Consider the following 26047-nt stretch of genomic DNA (forward strand, 5'->3'; position numbering starts at 1 on the left):
GGAGGCCAGGCTGCAGTGTCTCTCACGTGAGGTCCTTCCCAGCCCTCACCCCTCGCTGTTCCCAGCTCTTTGGGCTCCGGATCAAAGCTGCCCTTGCTGACCATTGTTGAGAGTCACTGTGGGAATGCGAGGGAGTGAGGGAATGTCTCAAAGGACTTTCAACAGGGCAGATATTGGAGTCTTCGGACAAATTTAGTTCAAGGTTAATCTGGTGGAGTGCTGAAAAGTTGTTGACCTTATTACCACCATATGGTATTTTCAATTATGAATTACTTGTTGAGCCTAATATAGTAAAATTTAAAAAGTATCCTGCAAGTAAACATGACAGTGAGCGTGAAAGGTAATTTGTCATTCAGTTCTGAAACACACTACTGCTCTTTGTTTTGGAGGACAAAGTATGTATATGTATGTGTAACATTTTTTTGCATCATGTTTTATCTGCAGTGTTTAAGAACACACTGTAGCAATGTGCAGTGATAGTACATTCCCGTCACCTGCTAAAATGAATTAACAGGGAGTGACATGTCAATTGATGCAGTGTGACTTGTCTGGGGTGCTTAGCAGACACCTAGGGTTAGACGTGGGAGTGTTAAAGAACGGCAATGCAGGGTATTATATCAGCTAGATCGCACACACCAGTAAATGGCTTTTCAGCAGCAGTATGTGAAGCAGAAACGAAGCAGATACATGACGGGAGCTATGGTTTGGAAAAGAGTAAAGCAGAAGAGAAAAAATGGAAATATGTTTGTCATGGGGTCCCTTTTTTTGCTCGTGTCCGGGCAATTTAGTGGGTCAGGGAGCAAGGATAATAGAGCTAGTGTACTCTTTCATGTCTTCACTGGCAGGAGAATTAAACAGACAGCGATGGTTTAAGGAAGGCAGTTTTTTTAATGCCTCTATTTTGTCCTCCGCACAGAAGGTGAACGTACGTTCTGCACTACCGTCAGGTCCAGACAGCACTTATATTTTGTCGCTCAAGTTTATGAGTTAACGCTGTTCATTTTCAGGATTTTAAAATAGTTCAGTATTTTCCCAAATGAACCAGTTCGCATTGTGTATCGTGCACTTCTGCAAGCCTGTGCATGCGTGCATCAGCTCAAGCATGTGAAAATGACAATAAGCAACCTGTATAATACTGTGACAGCTGCCTGCCCCTCCAGATTTAAAAGAAGGGGGGGGGGGGGGTGTTTGCTAATTGTAGAGTGCATGAATATTGCATTGCAAAGGCACTGGCTTAGTTAACCTTGCGTTAAAACCAGAACGGCTGAAACATGCTAAGCAATGAGAGTCTTGTTTCTATCTCCCAATAGACTGAGTGGCTGCTTTCACTACATTCCTGCCACCAAGTTCACTGCAGAGCCTAACAGTGCGTGCGATTGTTGGGCAGCTGTTCAGTGTAGATGCCAGCAATTTCTGCAAAATGTACAGTACAGCAGTACTGTAAAGGGCGACCCTATTAAACAGACGCAGCCTGTATGCCTTTTACGCACTTGGGGGGGTTTATTCAATTAAACAAAAAAAAAAAAGAAATTCAATTGTGTATCACCATCTGGTATCGCTGATGACTCACTGTTTGATCACACCCAGCCTTTAGCAAAGTGTAAGTCACTAAAAGCTTAAAGAGTCTTGTAAACCTGCACGCTTTTAGTAACTGTAGGTTTTTTATTTTAGTTCAAAACAAATTCTGCAGCATGACCCTACCCCGAGCTAGTATTTTCTGGACGATTACTGTAATATTTAAAAACATAGCTCACTTTTTAATGTCTCATTGCGTTTCATTGATGAATACACGATGACATTCTTGGCCTAACTATCTGTGTTTTGATGAAAGGTTTGAGTTCTTCACATTTCTGGAAACGGCAAGTAAGAGATTACAACTACTTGTAGAGCAAGTTATACTGCCCAGCATTTAAGATAGCTGCCAGTATCTATTTGTTAACTTATGGGACCATATGTATAAAAAAAGGAAAATGTTAATTGATGATGGGGGGGATACCTAAACCCCAAACACAACACTACAATACCAGAGTGAGGAAAGAATACTTTGGAAATAAGGGAGGAGGGGGGGGGGGGGGTGGAGGAGCTGAAAGATCCCAAACATTGAGAGACGGACGGAAAGAAAAGGGGTTGTTAAAGCAAAAGCCCCATGCAACAGCTCACGCTTCGTAAAAGATTTATTAGCTGTGCATTACAGTGAGTGCTCTGGTTGTCGGAGATTCCCAGAGGAGAAGGTGTAATTAGGGAAGAAGTGTGGGAGGAGGGGGGGAGCTGCCTGCCTGCCTGCCTGCCTGCTAATAATGGTGCTGTTCACTGGGTCAGGGTGCTGAATAGGAACTGGGTCACGCTGAGGACACACTGGCTCTCAGTTTCTGTCGGCAGCTGCGTCTCGTGTAGCCTGAGGTTTATAGCAGGCAGGCAGGCAGGCGCTCCAGTGAGCACAGAGCCCCTTTGTTTGGCGTGCCGTCTGGGGTGTTGCCTGACCAGCGCTAGCAGCAGTACAGCAGGCGAGATCACAGTTTCTTGGTAAGAGTAAATGGGGTTTAGTTCTGCTCTGCAAAGAGAGAAGAGGGGGCTGTGATGTATTGGCTTTGTACAGAAAAGTAGAGGAAAACTCTTTGATTTGTTGAAGAGGGGACCCCAGAGGGATTACTATTTTTACCCCCTTTTTCATTGGTTAGAAGCTGATAGTACTGAAGTGCATACATTTTGTTCGTCCTCAAAAAAGAAATAAGTAAGCAATTTCATGCTTGAGTCTTAAGGAACAGCATTGGGCTTGTGTACTTGAACTTAAACTTTCCTACAATGGTATTCCTGGAATGAACAGCAGGGTGTCCAGATAGCACTGTGCACAGTACTATACAGCAGTTGTTGTGACCACTGACAGGCCACTAACCATTGAGCTCTTTACATTTACAATCGGGCAGCCGAACCAGACCCCTGTATCAATAAACCCTTTGCTCTGAAACTGAACTTCAGCTTCACACAGTGTGTGGAAAGGCTTGCTTCTTCCAGTAAATCCCTCTGATTTTTTGATTGAGTGTAACAAAGCTGAAATCTGTGCATCTCTGCCAGTAACGGGAGCAGTGCTGTCTTCTACAGAACAGGCTCTCACACGGCTCAGCCTCTCCAATCTAAAGTGTGAATATTTCCCTAGGCGGATTGCATCATGTGCCTGGTGTGGGCAGGCAGGCAGGCAGCACGGCCGGGACAAGCTGTCCTCATTAATACGAGATTCCATTAGGAGCTGGCACCCTGGCAAGGCGACCAGCAGAAAACGTACCAGCTGCAGTGGATTAAGAGACGCCTTTTTCTTCTTCTCCCCCCCCCCCCCCCCCCCCCTTACCCACAAAAAAAGCTTTTATAAGTCTTTATCAACAGGGCACACATTGGAGAGCTGTGTAACCAGTTTGAAAAGCATGTAACAGGGGTGAATTTGAAGCTGAATGCTGTTGTGTTTTTTGTACTGCACAGAATAGAAACAAGCAAGTGTCATGCTCTGTTACTGTTTTTATTTTACAGAACGCCCCAAAAATACATTATGATGGCTTGATAGTTTTTCTGGGGGGTAATTTTCTTTTTCCCCAGTATTTCATTTTCTCCTGTTTTCACTTTTCTGTACTCTGTTTGCGGATTGCTTTCCAGACAGGAATGATCTCACACGTACTTTCAAAACGGCATCCCTTAATTTCCTCATTCTAGAGATCAATGCTTTCACTGTTGCAAAAAAAACACCAAAAAAAACTATTTGTCTGAGCTGCAGAAAACATTTTGCTGAACACTATACCTTTAACAGCCTTCATATGCCAAACCGGTTTTAGTTATTGATTTGATTTGATTTGTAGTAGAAATGAAAAAGCTATGAGTATTTTTTGGGTGTACTGTAATTGCTTTGTCAGAACTGCTGTAAAGCCTTTTAGAATTGAAGTCGGTTTGTGAGAGAGTTGTTTGCTTGTTTGTTAGTTGGTTGGTTGTGTAGAATAGATAGAGTGACACCAACTAAATGGAAAGAAAATATACAAAATATACTGTAGTGTACAACCACCTTTAAAATCTGTTTTCTGTGTGGATGTGAATAACACCCAGCCCCTTGAAATGGTTCCTAAATAATTTAGGTAGATTTTTTATTTTATTTTTTTCCCTGGCACGCACAAGAGGACTGCAGACATTCAGCTTTTCGAGCACACTCATCTCATCTCTCACAAGACCTGGTGCAAAAGTAAAATATATAGGTGCATATTACTTAATATGTTTAATTTCTTCAGATTTAGACCCTTGATGACAGAAACACACATTCAGACTATGTTCCAATCCCCCCCTTTCCTTGCAGTGATAGTAAATCAGAATTTTTAATTCTCTTGCAGGGATCCTTTGGATTGTGAGGTTTGAATTGGTTGAAACTGGGCATGCAAGCCGGGGGTGTTTCTGATACTCATGTTGAGTTTGCTTGTGTCCCGCAGGTGTACAAAGGTTTGGATATCATCACCAACAAAGTCACCTCGGAGGAGCAGGCACTCTGCAAGCACCACATGATCAGCTTTGTAGACCCCCTGGTCACTACCTACACCATCGTGGACTTCAGGAACAAGGCACTCTCTCTAATATCCTTTAAGCTGGGGCTATACCTAGAAGTGACCGCCCTGTATGTGCAACCTGCTGCATTAGCAACCACGCTCACCACACCTGATAGTGCTTTGGTGGGCAGTTGAAGTATTTTTGTTTACTGATAGCTCTGCGGCATGCGTCATTTTTATCTTTCAGTGTAACTCAAAAACTGTTGCTAGAAAAGTGAGCGATTTTTGGGAGTCCATTACTCCTTTATTTTATATGGGGTTATATTATGTAAAAGAAAACAGACATTGTCTTAGATAATGTACCGCCTGAAATCCACGTACTTTCCTAACAAGGTGCAACATTGTTTTAGCTTGAGATCGGAATAGTTTGCAGTTTAGGTTGGTACGGATGCTGGCTTTTTTTTAATATGAGGGATTTAACTCTATCAGAGCGTAGACTTCTGCCTTAGGGACATTTCGCAGACAGAAACATCCCAGTAGATTCTTGGGCAGCAAATGTGTAATAGAATAGATGAGGGTGTTGGAAAGAGATATATTAATAGAACAGAAAGCTTGGAGGTAACAGAGCACTAGGCATTCAAGCTTTGGGTGAGGGTGAGAATTGGACCAAAGGTCCTTGGAACAAGTGTGACTCAGAATACATTGTGCTTCTGATTTTACGGCCTCATTTGCCCCATAATGCCATTTCACCTCTAGCATTCTCATAACAAGGCAGATAGGACAGCTTCTTAGCTCTGGTTCCTGACTACAGTATTATAGAGACGGAGAGCTGTAATTGGAGCATACAGCAAAACCAAGCTAAAAATAGTCTTTACAAGCTGTTCTAGTTTCTTATACTAGGACAGGAACCCAGGGACAAGAATTACGCTGTATTCTTGTCCTTGTCAAATAAAGTGAAATTAACTGGAAAGGGGTTTCCTTAACGCTGTAAATTGAAGATATCTATAAGAGGGAGAAGATGCCGATCATTGTAGGGGGCACCAACTACTACATTGAATCTCTGCTATGGAAAGTGCTCATAGACACCAAGGTTAGAGTGCTGCAGTGGAGTAACTGGGCTGCTGTGCAACATCCTGTCTTCAAGATCACACTGGGGCTGGCAGGATGTGAACCACTATTAGATTAAACCTGGACTGCATGGATAATATTCTAACCATCTACAACATTTCAAGAATGCTAACCGTGTTATTGCGTTTTTTTCCTCATTTTAAATTCGATGACTACAGAGTTCTATTCATCGTCCTTAAAGAAGTGTTGGCTATTCGGAGCGCCTTATTAAAAAAACGCTCAGCTTTTCAAAAGCAGATGTTTCAGCTAGCAGGCCTTGATCATGTATGAGAGAGATCTGTGAAAAGGGGGTAGGATTATTTGTGAACGGATGGGAGTTTCCTAGGGTATTAGCGGAAGAAGATGAAAGTGGAAAGCAAAGCTAAGAGGTGTGGCCGGAATATAAATTGCACACAGTCGGGGATTAGAACCCACTGTAAGCGTTAATCACAGGTGAGTGCTGCTGATGGCTGCAAACAATAGACCTGTGTATGAGGAGTAAAGTACGGCAATTTAAAAGCAGTAATTAGCATGCTGAAGAATGTGCACAAACGCACAAATAGAAGAAAGTGGAGGGGGGGGGGGGAGGGGGGTGGAAAAATTGCATAACCAAAGCCAGTAGGTAGATGTGCACAATATTATTGCCCAAGCTAACACCCATGAGATCCTACATCATTCATGGAACACTGATAATGTGATATCGGGTCCCATCATTGTAAATAATTAACCTTCCCCATGGTATGTTGGTTGTGTAGACACAGTGTATTTTGGTTATTTCCAGATACCATTGTGTAGAAGATTGATTATCTTCTTTGGTTCTCCGAAGTGAGTGAACCTTTGCAACAACCTGTGTCTTTCTTTCGCTAATATTTTCTCAGTGTTGCAGTCGGGGTGGTTGGTTCAGCCCCAGCTCTGTGGGTGTCCCATTAAACCTGTTGGTTTGGAGGGCAGTTTTAATTTGAGCTCTCCTGACTCTGTCCTTGTGTCACACAGCAGGAGGGTGGCTCAGATGGGGAGGGGGATGGAGAAGGTGGTGGAGAGGGCAGACGAGGTGACTCTCCCAGTAGGAAGGCTGAACTGGAGAAACTGGACGGCCAGGAGCTGCACCGGCGCCTAACCGAGGTAGACCCCGAGATGGCGGCCATGCTGCACCCCCACGATAAGCGCAAGATGGCCAGGTAACCCTGCCCCATAGACCCTGTGAAACAAAACGCACAGCAAAATACATCTGCCTCTTCTAGCAGTTTGCTCAGTCCTCTGTACAGTGTAGTTTTGTAAGATCTGAACACTTACCTATTCTAGTAAGCTCTGACTATGAGCAATTTGCTCAATCCAACAATGTTCCCTGTTAACAGTCTGTTAGCAGTCACGGGGCCAACTTTAACAGTTTGTTCACTTTTAGCGATTAACAGTTTGCTCAGTCCTAACACTACACCAGTCTGTTTGCACTGCAGTCTGCTCAGATGTAACATTATCTCTGTTAGCAGTGTTCTTGCAAATTATCCCCTTCCCCCATGTGTTAAACCTGTCTCTCTTTGGAGTTTGTGTCTGAAGCAGTGTGCTTAGTTCTGCCGGTGTCTTTCCTTAATCTGCCTGCCTGTTATCCTCCTCCTGTCCCTTTGTTTTGTTGTAGATATATTTTATTTAGCTGGCTTTTTATTTTCACTCTGACTAATTTTCCTCACGCAACTCTGTTTGTTTCTATCACTCTATGTAAAAGTTTAACGTGATCTCTGCCCAGTCTCTTCCTTTGTTACAGGAAATAGCTTTTACTATGGGGAGGGGGGATGGCGTGGGGGAGGACACATGGCTGATAATAAAGTCTGGGAAAACAAAAAGATCAATAAGGGATTTGTGACAATGTTATGCAAATGAGAGGCCAGAACTTTAAAAGTGGAGCTGTGTGTTTGTGTGCAGGAGTCTGCAGGTTTTCCAGGACACAGGAATCCCCCACAGTAAACTACTGAAGGAGCAGAGGAAGCAGGCTGGAGGGGGCGGGCTGGGGGGCCCCCTGCGCTTTCACAACTCCTGTATCTTCTGGCTGTACGCAGATCTGGAAGGTAACGCAGATTCAATTGCTTTCGTTTTTCCTGCTCTTTAAAACAATCCTTCTCAAAGGTATTTGGACACGGGCACATTTGTGTATGGTTTGTAATTTTTCTCTTTTGACATTAAAATACAGTAGTTATTCCAAAATGTAAAAACCTGATATCTTCACAGTTATATATTTATTTATTTATTTAGCTCTAGATGAGAGGCTGGAAAAGCGAGTGGACGAGATGCTGTCTGCCGGACTCATTGAAGAGCTGAGAGATTTTCACAACCGATTCAATGAGCAGAAAATACAGAACGACAGGTACTTTTTAAAAGACAGGGCATGGACTCTGGACTACTGCACGCCAACATGCACCACTGTGCTTTCGTACTACATGTGTAATGGATGAAAACTTTAACACACATTTTTTAGTAAAAAAAATAAAAATAAAATAAAATTTTGTTCACTCTATTAAACCTTGATTAACTTCTTAAAAGAGACATGCTGTCCTACACTGCTCTGAATAGGTTATAGGTAAGCATAGCACTTTTTTTTTCGGTTTGTTTCTGAAAAATGGGAACTGTGTTATTTTAATTGAAAAATGAATTCATTCTGAGGCCTAACCTGAATCACGGATGAAAACTGAGGCATGTTCTAACAAGATCTGTACAGAATATTACTGGGAAAATAGAAACACCTGGGGCCATAGTTATGACAATTAGGCAACAAATACTTGTTTGCCATACCCTCTTTTGTTTACCATATAAAATACAAAGGCTACCTTTATTATTAAAGGAGTGATTCACTTCCTGGCTTATAGATTATGTTTTTCCAAATATAATAAATAGCTTTTTATTACTGATGAAGTGCATCTTTTGAAGAATTATTTTTGTTTAAATGAAAAGGTTTACCTTTTGCACTGCTCTTTGTAATCTCTATAAAGTGAACACAGTTCATCCAGTAGATCTTTACAACAAAAAAAGGAAGTAAACAAACAAAATAACTAACAGTGCCGTGTGAGGGGCAGTGAAAACAGTTCCCCAAACTCCAATCACAGTATTGAAACCTGACAGCTATTATTTTTACACCTAACACATTTAAACAAGCTTGTCTTTAAATGCTGTGAATTGCAGTCGTTCTCATATGTGACTGTGTGAGCTATGCAACTATACTATTTGACTGCCTGCTGGACTGACACTCTGGGACGTAATTATCAAGGTGTTTAGACTTATTCAGTGTGCAAAAGTAAAACAAAACTGTAACTGCGGGTCATAGAATCTTGTTACCTATTGTTTGGTGCCTCTACCTTGCCAGGTTTCATTGCTTTACAGTGGATGGTGTTTTCACAAAGGCATTCCTATGTGGCATACTGTAGATAGATAAAATAAATAAGAGACGTGGAATTGGTGCACAAGTGGCCTTTCATCCTAGCAGTGCCGCCCCAGAGCCCCAGACGACATGATTCATCTGTTCTCCCTGTGCTTGGCAGCACATGTCGCCAGCCAAGTTCTGACACAGCACTTTTTATTTTCAACCCGACTGTATCACCGAGTTGAAAGCTCGTCCTGCTATACACTCAAGGTCAGACACTCTATCCCCCCCCCTCCCTCTCTCTCTCTCTCTCTCTATCAATGTACTCTGCCCTGATGCGGCAGTAAAGCATGAACACAGTGAGACAGACAGGCAGTGCTGCAGTGTCTCTTTCCTCATCTCCCCCCTGAGACCTTTTGGTCTTGCAGCCACAGCATTTTTTTTTCCCTGAACCGCAGAGTAGATCGACCGTCCCTAACTGAATTTGAATCCCGTCTGCGAGCTGTCAGGATGCTGTCCTGTCTGGCTTGTGCTGGTGTGTGGGGAGTAGGAGGAGGGGGGGGGGGGGTTAAATGTAGCGTAGGTGCAGCCCTGGGCCCATCAATCCATACCCTGCAGGACTGCCAAACTTGGATTTTTCTGACACGGGTATCAGTGATCCTGACACAGACCTGAACAGAAACTCATCAATTTCTTCAGTAATGCAAGCCTGCTTACAGTACATGTGGCAACTGATGTTTTATTTTAAAAACATGACAAAATGACAAAAGTGTGTTTGTGAGAGAGAAGTTTGCTGCCTTTAACTTCAGTTATTTAACTTTGATTTAATTTCAATGTAAATTAACAGAACGACTACTGTATGGTATATTTATTAAATACCAGCTGTGTCTTATACTGAAAATAAAATACAAAAGGGCTTGGATTAGTATATATTAATTTGTATATTATTATTTTTTTTTTTTTTCTTTCCTGTACTAGTTAGAAGTGCTCTTTCTGAGTTAAATGCCTTAATTGCAAAGAAATTCCAATTACCTTGACAATGTTCCTGTCCTGTGTTTCGTGTGACACGCAGCCAGGATTACCAGCACGGCATCTTCCAGTCCATTGGATTTAAGGAGTTCCACGAGTACCTGACAGTGGACTGCAGCGCCCCCGAGGACAGCCGAGAGAAGCTGCTGAGGAAAGGTAGGGGCAACGAGAGGCTGCTGTGCAACTGGGAAAGTGGTCAAATACTGCTGACTGTAAGTGGAGGCAGGTCTCACAGGGGATCTCATTACCTTGGGTCGTTTGACTTAGGGATTGATTTGCCCAAGCTATACCCTTCTGGGATAAGCCACTGCAAGACTGAGTGTTTTACAGGTGAATCACAATGTATGGCAATGGTTGATGCAATCCAGGTGGATTCCCTGGTGCTGTAAAATGCTAAAAAAATAAACCCAGCTGTGATTTATTCCAGCAGGGTATAGCAATCCCATTGCATAGCAGCTTGATGCACTCATGGTTTCACTGAGTTTAAGACAACACAAGCTTGATGACTGTACACTGTGGCTAATAGAGCTCGTAACAAAACCTGGAATGGATGAAACTGCTATGCAAATTGAGTCTTTTTTCTATCCCTGGTATAGGTTGATGAAATCAAACCCTTAGTGCAGTGATATAATCTCCTGAGGTACTGTAGAAAGCCACAGCTGTAAATAACCCCTTTTTGTAATAGAGTCCTGTCTGCATTATTTCTGCTATCTTACACTTGAGCTGCTAGCTCTGCTGGTAGGGAAGGTGAGATTAATGAGTGTGTCTCCGGCAGCGAGGCTTTATTTGCAGTTCTTTATCGCGTAATAATGGAACGATTAATTGTATGGAGAAGGTAGACAGCACTACCTTTGCCAGGTTCAACATGTCTCTTTATAGGTTGCATTCCCAGTTTTAAGAAACGCACAATGTGAAAATTCATGTATTTTTTTACTTTTTATTCTGCTAAATCAAATTAGTCATGCCTTCTCCTTACAGCACAATCGGAAATATGGCTCATTGTCCTGTGGGTGGATGGATGCTTATGTTTTGAGTTTCTGTAGCAGTACTTGCCTCCAGCAACACTGCTTTTAGTGTGTTTAATCCACACTAACTACATAAAGATAACCTTAATCGATAACTAAAAAAAACTAAAAAATGTATTCTGAAAACATTCGGGAAAATGTAATTTATGGACATACCAAGGGCTGATGTATGGTCTGCCATATTCAGTGCTGTTACAATTGCAGGTTGCTGTTTTAATGTTGATGTTTTAGTACAAAAAGCTGAACTGTTGTTAAAAACAAGATTGCTAACACAGCACTATATAGAAGCCACATAGCAATATGGATAGCTGCCTTCCCCTCTAGTGAGCAATAAAGCAATCCACCTTTAAAAGAAACTACAATGACAGTAGCTTAATAAAAGTGTAACGGAAAAGTAATAAAAAAATAAAATAAAATCAGTGCTACCGTTCCCAATAAAAATAAAGTGCTTGCTGTATTGCTAGTCCCATTTGCTGCATGCTCACTGCAGCCCTTTACGATTGGAGGTGGAGTTTGAATTGTTATGCATCCCACAGCCCAATGCAGTGATCGAAATAAGGTGCCTATTGCATGGCAGTTTGAGCCTTTCTAGTTTTTTTTTCAAGCATGCTTAAACACACCTTACTTTGTTGCCTACACACGGTGTGGCTAGATATGGAGCTACTAAAGCATGGAATGGGTCAGATTGCCATGTCTTGTAGCCAGCCTTGTAATTGGAAGACTGGTGAGCACACAAGCACGTCATGCGTTTCAGTCGTCATGCGTCAGCACTTCTCCCTTTAGGAAGGTGTGGGGGATTCACAACACCTTCCAAAAAAATTAACTGAAGAAAATGTGTGACTTCTTTATTTTGCTAAGAAATTTAGCAGAAAGGGGGTTAAAAAAATAAATATAAGAAGAAAAGGACTTGATAGACCGCTCTTCTTGATCAACAGGTGTGGAAGCACTGAAACAGGCAACCAAGCGCTACGCCAGGAAGCAGAACAAATGGATCCGAAACCGGTTTCTCAACAGTAAGCTTTTATGGTTTGAGGTGACGATGTCTGTATAACATGCATGTAGGATTCACAGCCTGAATCCAAACAAACTGCCATTTCAGCCTCTGATTAGGGTCATGGTACATTTTAGTAAGAAGTGCCGCGCGTCGTACCTGCGCACTTTGAAAAAGTTTTTCATTCAGAAAATAAACAGTGCAAACTTTGCCCTAGCCTTTTTACTATATACACGTTGATGTGTTCCTTTTTTCTTTTCATTGTTGTAAATTGTTGCAAGCTTTGTATAATGGTTCCTTAAAGACACAATCTCAACTCAACCAATACTATACTGTGAACTGTTGACCAACAAGTGTTTGCCTTTTAATGTAACAGTGTGAAAACAGTACTTGCCATTCAGGAAGTGGGTTGGCTGTGAAAATTGTGCTAATTTCTTTTCCTCGAGGGTTGGGGAGGGAGGGGGAGGGGTTATGACCCCCAGCCCCGGCATGCCGCCTTCATTTGCATATTATTTACTTGATTGGGCCCTAATCTGATCCCATTGTTTCCTTATTCTTGTAATATCCAGTACTTTAAAACAATGGTACTTAATAAAAAAGTATGGGGAGCCACATTCCTAACTACAAAATCATCTTCAGGTTCAGGTTAATACTATAATCACCTTAATTCGCTAGCATTTAAAATGACAGTTTTCAGGGTAGTGTCTGATTTGCATCTTGAATGACCTCTGTTATTTACTCAATCCTTTTCTTTATTATTCCCCGGGGTGAAATAGATCTTCCTATTGTCTGTTCTGAGCTGCTCTTCCTCAATTTCCCTTCATGCCTTCCAGACCCGTTGTCTTTCATCGCACATTTCTAAACTGCCTTCGTGGGTGACTGGGATATAGTGGAGGCGTCCATTCAATATGTCCTGATTTTGCCATTTCAGCAGTATCTTGCCAGTTGAGATGAAACTTGGTATGCACAATACAAATTTAAATTAACAGCAATAGACACTTGGGTTCTCTTACACCAAGCTACAAATACATTCATTCACATAACAATTTCTCTCTTGTGCCATTGGATTTTGATGTCCACAAAGTCTAAATCAAGTTCCCAAGGAAGTGATTCCGATGGAGAAGGGATCCAGTGGTTCTCCTGGTCCGGAGGTGGGAGAGGGAATGCTCCTTCACTGAGCAGCATCACACGTTCTCCTTTCAGATACTGATCTGGCATGGCCCTGCTTAACCTCCACTCACAGTCACAATGATGGTGGACTGCGCTGCAGGCTTTCATGTCTGATCTGACTGACAATACCAGCAATCCCTGAGAATCAAATGTGTCTGGTTCTGAGATGCCCAGGGCAAATCCTGCTGCAGTTTAAGCCATGTTTTAAAAAAATAAATAAAAAATACATTGATTTTCTAGTAGGGTTAAACAGAACATGTGATTGGTTCTGCATTGAAAAACGAATCGATTCACCCCTCCTCGTTAATCATGTCTGTCCTCAGTTGTTGATTTTGTTTTTTTCTGTTTGCGTTACCTGTTTCGAACCATTTTATATTTGCTGTCCGAAGCATAATAAAGTTCCCCTTTGTTTCTTACAAGTGAAGATGCAAGATCTTAAACCTCCCAAACCTCTTCCAATTACATTTCACTGCTCCTGTTATGTATCCCACCACTGAGCCTCCCACTTAGTGAATTATATGGCTCAAAGGATCCCAGTACCGAGCTTCACATGTTGAATGTTAATGCTTTAAGACCCTGGTATATTCTATTGAGCGTCTTCAATAGCCCTGGACTGAATTGCATGTATTGAATGTACAGGCTGAAGCTGTCCCGGAATTGTACAGCAGGTACACGTGTTGCAGAATACCAAGCTTGTTTTACTTAGTGTTGCTGTTCCTATACAGTTCTTGTTTTCCAACAATACTGCGATTGTGTTATTATTTGTTCAGTTGGTTTACAAACCTGGGCACGGTGCTCCCAGTCAGAGCTCACCTAAATCTGCACAAAGTAATAAAGCAGAGACTTGCAATTATGCCGAGTTACATGAGGGTTTTGTGGTACGGAAGAATGAGACAGAGGGCAAGGGAAGGAAACCAAAGCTGTTCTGAAACAGCCCTGGAAGGCAGCCAGCAGTGACAGTTTGGAGTCAGTTTGTTTTTTGTTTTGTGAAAGAAAGTAAGGACTAAAGAGAAGCAGGCGAGCGGGCGGGCGGGCACTCCCTGACAGGTGCACAACATTACTGCTAGCCAGGTGTCTGCCTCCCGCACACACACATCTTGTATGCATACAAACACACGCTCACAGAAACACTGAGAGCTCTGTGACTCCCCTTCTATCTCTCAAATGGCAGCAGGTGCCCAGCAGGTGTGAGTGAGTGAGAGGGGGCAGATTTCACTGATTAGGTTATAAAACTACAGGTGATAAAAACTCGTTCCTCCCGTGGTACTTGTGTTTTGTATTATCATTTTGTTTCTAACGACCTTTGATCGTGTATAGTGTGTACAGTAAATACAGTGGAAGGAATGCCGTCTCGCGCTCTCTTTCCCCGCCTCAATGGAGCGAATGTTAAAACTGTAGAAGAGCCGGCGGCAGGCAGGTAGCTAATTCTTTCAGTTCAACAATGGCATGTAGATCATTTACAAGGATTTACTAAGATTTCACATGTAGATCATTTACAGGCATTTACTAAGATTTCACAGCGCATCTGTCAGCACTGGGGCTAAGTTTCTGTTTTGAAGCCTTTCTTTTTCTTTCTTTCTAAAGAAACCCCTTAACATTTTCTTTGATGAAGGAAACAAACAAAAGAATGTGCCGATGTGCGTATGGTCAGGTCCTTTCATTTGTTTTTCTGTTAACTGAAATCACAGTTCAAAAGACTTGGCAGAGATGCCTCTAGACTAGGTTGTGGGTACATTGAACCATCTGGAGTCGGTAGAGGATTAATCTAATTGCTGCCCACTCTTTCACATTCCTGGCATCCGATTGCCTGAAATGTATCTTGGAAGCCACTTGTCTGATTTTGATGAAACTGTGCATGGGCATTTGTCATGAGATTGCATCTGTAAATGTGTCATTCTATAAGCTTGTGGCATGCGCATGGCGTTATCATTTCTCTTAAGTTGTGTGTGTTCCTGAATCCGTTTCTGTGTCTGTGTCTGAGAGTGCCTGTCTGCATGGTATCTGTGAATGAATCAATAAGCGAGCAGCTCTCCTGGGAGCAGCTGGCCCTGGTTAGCACTGCTGACAGTGTCAGAATGGAGACATTATCGAGCGCACGTGAGTCAGCAGCTTCACAATACCGCAGGGGCACTCTGTGTGCAGCTACTGGGCTTTTTTATCTTCAGCTTTTAACCCTTTGCAGTGCTCAAGCAGTTAATGCTACACACAAAACCAGAGGCGAATAAAAAACATGCAAACTAGGTCTGCCTGTTTTTAAAAAGATAAAATAGTTTGCTCCAGAAAGGAAATCCCTTTTAATACAAAGAATAATAAATAAAATACAAAAAGGTTAATAATAAAGACTTAACAATGCCTTGCCTAATATTTTTGTGTTGGAGTTCTTTTGGTTATTTCCCTTATATATATATATATATATATATATATATATAATATATATATAATATAATTTATATAATATATCTATTGTATTGTATTTTGATACTACTATTGACTGCTGCTTCCTGTGCTGTTGGTCAGTCTCTATGGCCTACAGCAGAGGAGGTGATTAGATACATTCACAGGAAGCTGTAGTTTAAATTTTTAATGGATTTTATTTGAAAGAAGTCAGATCTGTCTGCTGTACGCTTCTTCTGAAGGTATATTGAGGTTTGAACTGAGTGCAGCATGGTGTAGCATTGAGGTTTGAACTGAGTACAGCATGGTGTAGCGTTGAGGTTTGAACTGAGTACAGCATGGTGTAGCGTTGAGGTTTGAACCGAGTACAGCATGGTGTAGCATTGAGGTTTGAACTGACTACAGCATGGTGTAGCGTTGAGGTTTGAACAGAGTACAGCATGGTATAGCGTTGAGGTTTGAACTGAGTGCAGCATGGTGTAGCGTTGAGGTTTGAACTGAGTGCAGCATGGTATAGCGTTGAGGTTTGAACTGACTGCAGCATGGTGTAGCGTTGAGGTTTGAACTGAGTACAGCATTTTTATTATTTATTTCTTAGCAGACGCCCTTATCCAGAGCGACTTACAATTGTTACAAGATATCACATTACACATTATTTCACATTATACAGATACTACATTATTTTACATACAATTACCCATTTATACAGTTAAGTTTTTACTGGAGCAATCTAGGTAAAGTACCTTGCTCAAGGGTACAACAGCAGTGTCCCCCACTGGGGATTGAACCCACAACCCTCCGGTCAAGAGTCCAGAGCTCTAACCACTACTCCACACTGCTGCCCAGTACAGCATGGTGTAGCGTTGAGGTTTGAACTGAGTACAGCATGGTATAGCGTTGAGGTTTGAATTGAGTGCAGCATGGTGTAGCATTGAGGTTTGAACTGAGTGCAGCATGGTGTAGCGTTGAGGTTTGAACAGAGTACAGCATGGTGTAGCGTTGAGGTTTGAACTGAGTACAGCATGGTGTAGCATTGAGGTTTGAACTGAGTACAGCATGGTGTAGCGTTGAGGTTTGAACTGAGTACAGCATGGTGTAGCGTTGAGGTTTGAACCGAGTACAGCATGGTGTAGCATTGAGGTTTGAACTGACTACAGCATGGTGTAGCGTTGAGGTTTGAACTGACTGCAGCATGGTGTAGCGTTGAGGTTTGAACTGAGTGCAGCATGGTGTAGCGTTGAGGTTTGAACTGAGTGCAACATGGTGTAGCGTTGAGGTTTGAACTGACTACAGCATGGTGTAGCGTTGAGGTTTGAACTGAGTGCAGCATGGTGTAGCGTTGAGGTTTGAACTGAGTGCAGCATGGTGTAGCATTGAGGTTTTTTCTGTGTTGCAGGGCCAGGTCTCAACGTGCCTCCTGTGTACAGGCTGGATGTCAGCGATGTCTCTCACTGGGACGAGACTGTTCTGAACCCTGCCATGCAGATCCTTCTCAGCCTCATCAAGGTATCCACTACTAATTATACAACTCAAAGACCTCAAATCTCTAAAATCCTGATCTTGGCACAAACCTAATCAGAAAGACATAAGAGCAGAGAAGGAATAGATTTCAATTAAGAAGATCTTCCGCCGTTGTATTAAAGTCTTTAAAAGAGTTGACAAGGTTAACCCGAAACCTGTACTTAAAGCGCAACACGGAAACCAGGACTAGAGGACCACAGTTGGAAATTAGGTGCAGAGACTCAGGACCAAGGGTGTGGAATGGAATGGGTTACCTAGCCATGTTGTTAAAGCTGAATCATTAGGATCCTTAAAGACCCGACCTGAGAAAGCTTTCAGATCAGTCATCTACTTGGAACCGGATGATAGGGCGAATGGCTTCCTCTCATTCATACATTTTGTTACGTTCTTATTTTATTATTATTATTATTATTATTTATTTCTTAACAGACGCCCTTATCCAGGGCGACTTACAATTGTTACAAGATATCACATTATACATTATTTCACATTATACAGATATCACATTATTTTTACATACAATTACCCATTTATATTTTATTTAAAATAAATCTATTGTATTAGCAGGAGTTGTGATTTCAAAAAGCTAGCAGCCGAGTTGTATCCCCTTGCTGTTCTAGGGGGAGCCTCCGACAGCACAGCCCTTGAGGATGACGAGCGAGGGGAATCGGAACAAACGCAGTCGTCACACATGTGACCTCTGTGACAAGGTTATCATCGGAGACATGGAGTGGACAGGTGAGGGTTAATTAAACACCGCTCAGGGAATGTGCTGCACTAGGCTGGTAAAGCTAGGAACAAACAACAGATAGTGTTAATGGCAATGCTCGTGCGTGCACCTAAGCTGTTCATTTCTCATTTTAAACATTGCAAAATTTGCAGTGGTGCAAAAGTTTTGTCATTCCATTTTCACTGATTCACAAAAGAGACACACTCATAGACAGTTTCAGAGACGAGATAGATTATACTGCAAGCTTCAAACTACCAATAACTTACAACAGTATCTTATTCCAGGACGTCTCCGGCTCTGTTTGTATCAGAGTGGGTTGCTCCCTGCTTATTATTTCAGTTATCAAACATTTTCTAAGAGTGCTGTATAGTTGAACTGTCCTCCTACTGCAGCAGCACCTTGAAAGATTACATTCTTTGTGATTCAAGTATTACACTTTGGGAGAGTTTTTCTACAGAAAATAAAACTGCTTCTTATAAGCCCATGCACAATAAATGACGATTTGTGCAATTGGCTTTGAAAATCTAGTGCTTTGTGCAGAATACTAAATGCTCCAGTTTATTTTTTTTATTACAGTTATATTGGTTTACTTCTATATTTAATATTCCTTAGCACATTTAAAGTCCAAGAACCACCTACACCATGTGAAGAAGAAAATGAAGCTGGAGTCGACAGGGGCACCCCAGAGTAATGCTGGAGGCTGGGCCCCCAGTCCAGTTTGCCAGCCACTGGAGTCACCGACTGCCCCTCAGAAAGAGAGAACGCAGCTTCTACTGCCATCTAGCAGCGAGATGCCGTCCGAAACACAACAGCCAGTCTGTGGACAGGGAAAAAGGTCTGTATGGATTTGTATTCACAGTTTGCTCCCCGTGTAGTGGATGCCCGTATTTATATCGATTCTGCTTCTAACCTGTTCTAATCCAGTCCTGGAGACTTGTGTGCCAATTCCAATTTGCTTTTGAGCCTCAACACCTGCCCCTCACATACTGTGGTTTATTTTTTATTTTTTATAAAGTCACCTTTCCTTACAATCCTTACCCTTAATTGTGTTGCTGGTTTTGCGATGCAGACACAACTTACCAAATCAGGGTAAATACAAAACCAAACGTGTTTCAAAATGTTCAATAGGCTCAGGCTTGTCTACTGGAGAGCACTGAAACTGGAGGTCCTAATAGGATTGTCCCTTCCTGACCCCAAAACCCCCTTCCTGTCTACTCCGCTCTCAAGGGAAATGAACACTTGGAGATTGACTCAGTGCTAGCTCTGTCTGCTCAATTACACATCACAGGCAACATGATGAGGATAAGTGTACTAGTTATATGCATGCTTGTGTTTATAGTATACAGATTATATAATGTATGTTTGTAATTAAATACATCTTAAAGATATGGCAAGAAATGATTTATTTATTTTATTTTTTTTTACATGTAAGCATTGCATTTCAAAACAAGATTTAAATGACGGAAATAGCAGCTAGCTTTTGAAAGGTTCTTCATGGTAAAGTACCTGGTCATGAGTTTTATTTTAATTTCTTTTCAGGCTTGGTGGTGACCACATTTTTTGGGACACAGACATGTGACCATCAATTTTTTTTTTGTTTTGTTTTGTTTTAACTTGAATGTACACCCCAGGTGGTGTTCTGCAGTGCGGCCTTGCAAACTGACCACTCCAAAAGGTGCCATTCAGCCGCATGTCCTGCTTTTATTAGCATGGCGAGCTTCCGTCTGCTCAGGAACAGCTGGAGATTGAGTGCTTCTCAAAAGGGCAAACTGGAACGGATGTGAGGGTTCTGTCAACCCCAGTCTGATGCAGGGGTCTTTGTTGATCTTAACGGTTCCAACCTGGGACCCCCAACTGCACCGAAGAGGGGAGCCTACGCAGACAATTAAAAGATCAGTGGAACAAAACGCTGACACCCACCCACAGTGCTTTTGAGATATTTCAAGTCTTTCTGTGTGCTCTGCAGTACTGCTAAATCTGAAATGCTGGCTAATTCAGGGTGTACACAAGTAGCTTTGAATCATGTTCCTGCTTGTTTTTGATCAGACTGAGGGTTTATTCCACATAACTGTTTTGCCTTGAATGTAAATACCAGAGTTCGCAGTCCTGTCTAACAACGTCCTTCAGGAATTGACTTAGTTACAGCCCCAAACCCTCCTGTCACTCCTGTTATTTTCCTCTCATGGTGCCTTTCTGCTTCACATACCAAATTCACTGCATAGCCACGAATACTGTGAATACTGCATTTTCTTATCTGACCCTACTTTTTATTCGGTATGTATTCATACATGCACACACAGTATAAAGTGCCGTCTTCTTTCTTCTCAAGACGTACCTGCTTGTACGCTAAAAGAAAATGTCTCTCTGTGAGGAGTCATAGCATTGCATTCCTTACCTGTTCGCCTGTCTGAATCAGTTTACTGAAGGAAAACCTAATTGATAATTACTAACTTCTTATTCAATTCTGAAAAGATCTGAGTAAGATTTTATTTTGAATAAACTATGTATGTTTTTTTTGTTGTTTGTTAGTCTTTTTTCCTTTCTTTTTCTCTTTAGCTTTTAAATAGGGGAATACCTGTACTACATTTCCGTTAAGATTATTTGAATATTACGCATAACATTTTAATCTCTGTACAACCCACCTACATAACAACATTGCTTCAGCGGTCCACGCATTGAGCAATGTGAATTGCCTGAAGCCCAGACTGTTAACTTTCCACAGCCAGTTTGCAGAACTGAAAAAGGCTGTAAAATCCCTGTGTTGAGTCACTTTCCTTTATCGAATATCTTTTAGTATTGAAGAACCGAGAAGAATTTCTCAGTATTGAATTAAATACAGACATCTGAGTGAACGCTGCAGAAGGAGGTTAGGTTTGTATTCCGCATTGGAAACAAATCTGAAAAAGGAAAATAGTTTTGCATCAGCCTAACAGTAGAATTGAGTGTGGAGAAGACTACACTGCTGAGAAGTCTTCAATCAGTTTCAGTTTCACAGTGGAATTGAGTTAACGGTCTGCACTAAATGGGCATGTACAGATAAGATAAACCGTGCAATTGTTGAGTTTCTGGGAAAACGCCTCCCTGTTAATACATAGAATTTTTGGTTTTCCTGAGGTGTCTTGGAAGACTTATTTAAAAGGGACAGAGACCTACACTTACCCTGAGCTGCTGGCAACTGTGTCACCTACAAACCAGTTCTGCAAGAGACAGCCTATACTGAGAGTATAGAGAAGCATCAGTTTGCCCTGGGTGCACCCCTGATTTAACAGGAGAGCCTATATAGTACAATACAGCAGAATGCAGTTTTAATTTCCAAACCTATTGTGAACGGAATCGAACAGAAAGAACTTTAAGGCACTGTGTTAAAACCTGTTTTAAATACTTGGCAAGCCTGTTTTATTTTAAAAGTTTACTACCTACTTATGATTGAGTAACCTCTCCTTTACAACAAGCAATACAAGGAGAAAGGTTAAGGGGAGCAACGGGCTTAATTGACTGGCCTTGTCTGAACAAAATCTTTTAATTGCTCTGGATTAGACAGGTTTTGTAAAAAAATCTCTTCAGATTTGTTTTAGCCTCTGCAATCCTGATTTATAATGCAGAAGAAAAGGACACTCTAGCTAGTACTGCTGTATTTCCACCCCCAGGCTTAATTGGTGTGTCTTTTAAGTATGTACTGTGTATACAGTGGCTTTGTCAGTTTGCTGAGTGCCCCACTAAACATGCTGCAGTGGAGGGGTGAGGGAGGGCAATTAAGATCATGGGTCTAATCTGAAGATTATTTTAATCCTATAGCACTATAGCCACCTGTGCTTGGAGAGACTGGAATGAGTGTACACAACAGATAAAACCAATCCTTTACAATGGAAAATATTCCAGGTTCATGAGAAAACATCCAGTGTTAGACTGTCTAAGAAATACAAGATGTAGCAAAATAAGAAAATCTCTCTCTGTCTGCAATATATTCAAATTCATGTGGTCACGTGGCTTGCTGTGATAGACCTCCACGAGAGCAGCTTGAGTTCGTGCAAATCTGCAGAAATCTGCACAACCAGCTCGTCCCTCAATGCGGTGGCTGCATTCACCAAGGTGTCTCCTGGGTCTTGCAGGAATGGCAACCTTTTACAGGAAAGCACAACCCCAGTGGCAAGCAGGTCATGAGGGATTGAGAGAAACCACCAGGGTATTGCCTCAATACTTTAAATAAATGGTCTAGCTTCAGAGGATTACAGAGCACATGTCACAGCTTTTCTGGTTTGTGTCTTTCTGCACGAATGTGGAACGGAGTTTGCAGAAGGAAGTGTTCCTGTGAATTCCGGAACAGGTGGTCAGAGCAGATGCAGTTTCTAGCTTGGTGTAGGAAAGTGCAACTTTTTCTATTCTTGTATTACTACTAGCCTGTTTTTACAGGGCTGACTGGCTTCAGAAAGCAGCAAGGCTTAGAAACAGTTTAGATATCAGGGTATAAAGCCAGGGCACCTCTTAAACTGCTGATGTTGAAAAAACTCCTTAGTTCCAGATTGCTGCATCTCATGAAAATGTTCTTTTACAGTACAGTGTTTTGTTGCATTCATTGATGATTAACTCGTCCTTTCTACAAAGCGTCCTGTAATTTCAAATTTGAACTTGCATCCTAATTGACCGATGTGAGACGTGTTTTTATTGCAAGAGTGGAGAGTATATAATGTACAAAGTTTCCATGGAAAACGTTAAAACATTTGCAATGTGTTCTGTAAAACAAAAATCAAACGATGATGAAATGTCATGCACGGCAATACATTTAAAAAGCAACCACTTGCCCAGTGGTGTCTTATTAAACAGCAGTGCGCCTCTAGAACAGATGTCAAGACGGTGTTGTTCTATAACCCTTCCGATTTCCAGTCGTCACTCCCGTTTCTCGCCAGCATCCTTCCTATTGTTCCCGGGATTTGGTGCTGAGCTAATTGCTTTGTTCTTGTTTCAGAAATCTTTGGCTGCATTAGAAAGATGTTTACACAACCCCCACCTCCTCCTCCAGAGCTGAAGAGGCAGGGAATCTAATCTGCCACAGGCAGCAGAGGATTTGTTACGTGATCCCTCTACCTGGTATGCACTGTCAGCCCCGCTCCAGTTCGCCTGTCCCAGTATGAACTTCTGAAGCCCCTGTCTGCCAAGACTTTACCAGCTCAGGGTGGATTCATAGTGCCTCAGTTTCGATCCTCATACCCAGCCTGGACTTGATGCTTTCCAGGGATGTCACACTTCCACTCTGTTTTTCGAAAATGTATTTATTTAGTACAGTGCTCCCTCAATATACCGCCATCTAGGGAGCAGGCACCAGACTGGCACTGTAATGAAGGTCATTGTACATCCAAAAACTACAACTGCATGTTAGCAGTCAAAACAGTTTATTTTTCAGTACAACAATGACAACAATAGTGTTTGTTTGTTTGTTTATTTATTTTACATCCGATGCTAGGTTCTGTTTCGGGTCTAAACATTTCTGTGTACACAACAACCTTTATTCCCTAAATGTTACCCAAGCTCCCGCCACTTGTAAACCTGCATCTCTTGTGAATCAAAAGGACATATGCGAATCTTCCAGAAGAAAGTCTGTATAGAGGTGATACTCCCAACCATCTAAAACAGTTCCAGTGAAATGGTCTTACTACAAATACAGTGCACTGTATTAAAGACACATGGAACATGACTGCATCTGCTAAAATAGCACCTTTTCTGGCTAATGAAAATGCATTTTGAAATGATCACCACCTCCACCCCCCTCTGCATGCATCTGCCTGGAAACCACTCGGATATTTCCCACCAGCTAAACAGTTAATTGAGTCTCGCACTTGGCTTTGGTAACTTGCTGATGTTTCCCTGTGTCCAGTGCTTTCTGATTGAGCCTGGTGCTCCTATTCCCACAGTGGAATAGGAATATGCATTTCACTGTCTACAGCGACCCTGAATCGCTCAGTGTATTGCTGCTATTAATAATACAAAAAAATAAAAAAAATGCAGAAATCCCAGGTGATCAATCTTGCATCTCCCTGTCAGCCTTGCCTTTTCTTTACTCTCTGTCCGAAAGCTGCTGCAGGAGATTCTAAATGGGTTGTGTAACGGAACTCCACAGCTGGGAGTTCCACTTTTGGAACTTCATATTTGTTCCATGCACTGCAAACACTAATAAAAGCCATTGTTCTTTCATTGCCGTTTCCTCTTGCTAACCATTTTATAGCCAAATCAGAGTACCGCAGATTGCAACACCGTGATAAGAAAGATAAGCTATTTTTGTATTGTTTGCATGAGGCGCGACACGCATTTCTTAGTTATAATATTGCAGGTAATATTGACCCCTGTAAAGTTTTATAATCCTTTCAAAGGCAATGTTTACCTGGAATTTGGATATAAAATTGCAGCAATATTGCAGCCCTGTGACTTTTTTGTTCTTGAGTAAAAGTACCGTTTTGCCATTTTTATTTTCCTATTTGGATTTACTACTGGTAAGGAACTGTATGTATATATTTTTGTTTATTTGTGCACAAGAGTGCTACTGCTAGGTTCTAATGGTGACGTGATATACAAAATGCTCCAGGGCCTGGATGAAGGGCTAATTGATTTTAAACCATTTACAACTTGACTTGAACAAAGACACTTTTGCCCACCTGTGCTTGATGTGGGATTTCCTGTTTTTGCACTAAGTTAGATTATCTCCAGTCATACCTTTCTCTATCTGAGTTGTACTTTTAAGTTCCTGATAAGGTGCTGTGGGATCAGGTACAGGAACAACAAAACAAACCTCAATGCACCTGGACTGCGCAATACCAGCCAGCCACCTGCTTCCCATGATCACTTAAGACACGACTGCTACCATGTCTCCAGTAACTGATCAATAAGACCTTTGCACAGGAGGATTTTGAACTCCAGCAGCGGAAGGCTGGTACATTAGCCCGCAGCGCAACGGAGCCACGTGGATGTCAAGCAGAGGGCCCTTCCGCCTTCTCTTTCCACTCCGAAGCTGGTGAGGAAGTGCGTTCAGAGCAGAAATGTGTGTCCTCTGTCAAGAGAATGTTGTTTTACTGTTGCTGTTTCCTTCCTGCTTATATAAAGGGGCAGCTTCCCCTATGAAGGGGCAGACGCTGTACTGAATAAACTGTAGGATATCTGAGGTTAGCTGAGGTTGATGACTGGCACGGAAACTTGTTCAAATCGGTCCAGGTAATGCACGATAAATCATAGAGAGACATACAAGCGGGACAACTGTCCAGGCTTGAGACACTTCAATAGACAACTCACTCGAGTAGAGTAACGTGACACTTTGCATTGCTGTTAGCGTTTTCAAGTCCTATTCGCATACAATTCAAATGACACTTAAAATATATGCAAAGCACCGTCCCGAAGCACTGCACGGTCTGCATACGATTGCAGCATGGAGAGAAGTGAGCTCTGTGGGTTAACTTCAGCGGGGTGTTTTAGCTGCATTCCAGTAGTACGAAAATAATAATACAAAAGGGTAGCAACGAAATGTGAAAAGTAAATCTCATCCTGTTGAGAGGCCGCACCTGGATAGTTTCAGACTGAGGTAATTGAGAACATCTTGTTCCCACACTACTGTGTCTTCCTCCCACATGCCTGTCCTGTTTTTATTTCTCATTGGTGATATGTAGCGCAGTGGCTGTACTATGATTGGATTACTGACCGAAAGCTCACAAATCACACAATGCATACAATGCAGAGTGGGGAATGGGAGGTGGGTACGAACCCCCCACTGCCACTTTTAAAGACCACACAATAAAAATGGAATCTATAAAACGGACGTAGTATTCATTTATTGTCCAGCAGGTGGCTAAAACTAATGTAGAATATGGTTGTAATGTGTTTATTGTCCAGTTGGTAGATGGCAAAGGCAAAGACTGAATTCAAATTTGTCCAGTGCTCTGCACTAGATTGCTCTTCTGTATGGTTCACAGACCAACCTAAAGGGAGTCTGTATTAAATATATTAAATATATATTGAAAGAAAATATATTGCAATACATTGATGCTGCCAATTGAGAGTATTACAATGTATTTTTGTTATTATTAATAGATTTACTGGTGTTATTTTATTTATTATTCAAAGTTATTTTTTTGAGGCCGTCATTACAAGGCAGCCCCACTCGGTATCTGTTCCCCCTGAGTCAGCTGCCTCCCCTGTCTCAGTGAGAGAAAGCAGCGCGGCTCTTGCTGTCCTCTCTAGAACTGT

General features: G+C 41.9%; 1 protein-coding gene across 8 annotated transcripts in view; it reads left to right on the forward strand.

The window, feature by feature from the left end:
- The window catches only part of LOC117413624 (tRNA dimethylallyltransferase-like), a 28643-nt gene extending 2890 nt beyond the window's left edge, over positions 1–25753 (forward strand). For 2 of the 8 annotated variants that reach the window (XM_058999708.1, XM_058999714.1), the window contains exons 2-12: positions 4458–4597; positions 5502–5601; positions 6612–6796; positions 7536–7678; positions 7863–7974; positions 10037–10149; positions 11954–12031; positions 16970–17079; positions 17715–17832; positions 18437–18659; positions 19364–20337. In XM_058999708.1, coding sequence (XP_058855691.1) covers positions 4458–4597; positions 5502–5601; positions 6612–6796; positions 7536–7678; positions 7863–7974; positions 10037–10149; positions 11954–12031; positions 16970–17079; positions 17715–17832; positions 18437–18659; positions 19364–19403 — 1362 coding nt within the window. In that variant the 3' untranslated portion in view covers positions 19404–20337. Of the gene's footprint in view, positions 1–4121; positions 4230–4457; positions 4598–5501; positions 5602–6611; positions 6797–7535; positions 7679–7862; positions 7975–10036; positions 10150–11953; positions 12032–16969; positions 17080–17714; positions 17833–18436; positions 18660–19363; positions 20338–22787 lie in introns of those variants that run through there. The other 6 variants (XM_058999715.1, XM_058999709.1, XM_058999710.1 and 3 more) reach the window with 6 other exon arrangements.
- The last annotated feature ends 294 nt before the right edge of the window (positions 25754–26047 follow it).

This window comes from Acipenser ruthenus, chromosome 25 (genome assembly GCF_902713425.1).
Source record: "Acipenser ruthenus chromosome 25, fAciRut3.2 maternal haplotype, whole genome shotgun sequence".
In the NCBI taxonomy this organism is placed as follows: Eukaryota; Metazoa; Chordata; class Actinopteri; order Acipenseriformes; family Acipenseridae; genus Acipenser; species Acipenser ruthenus.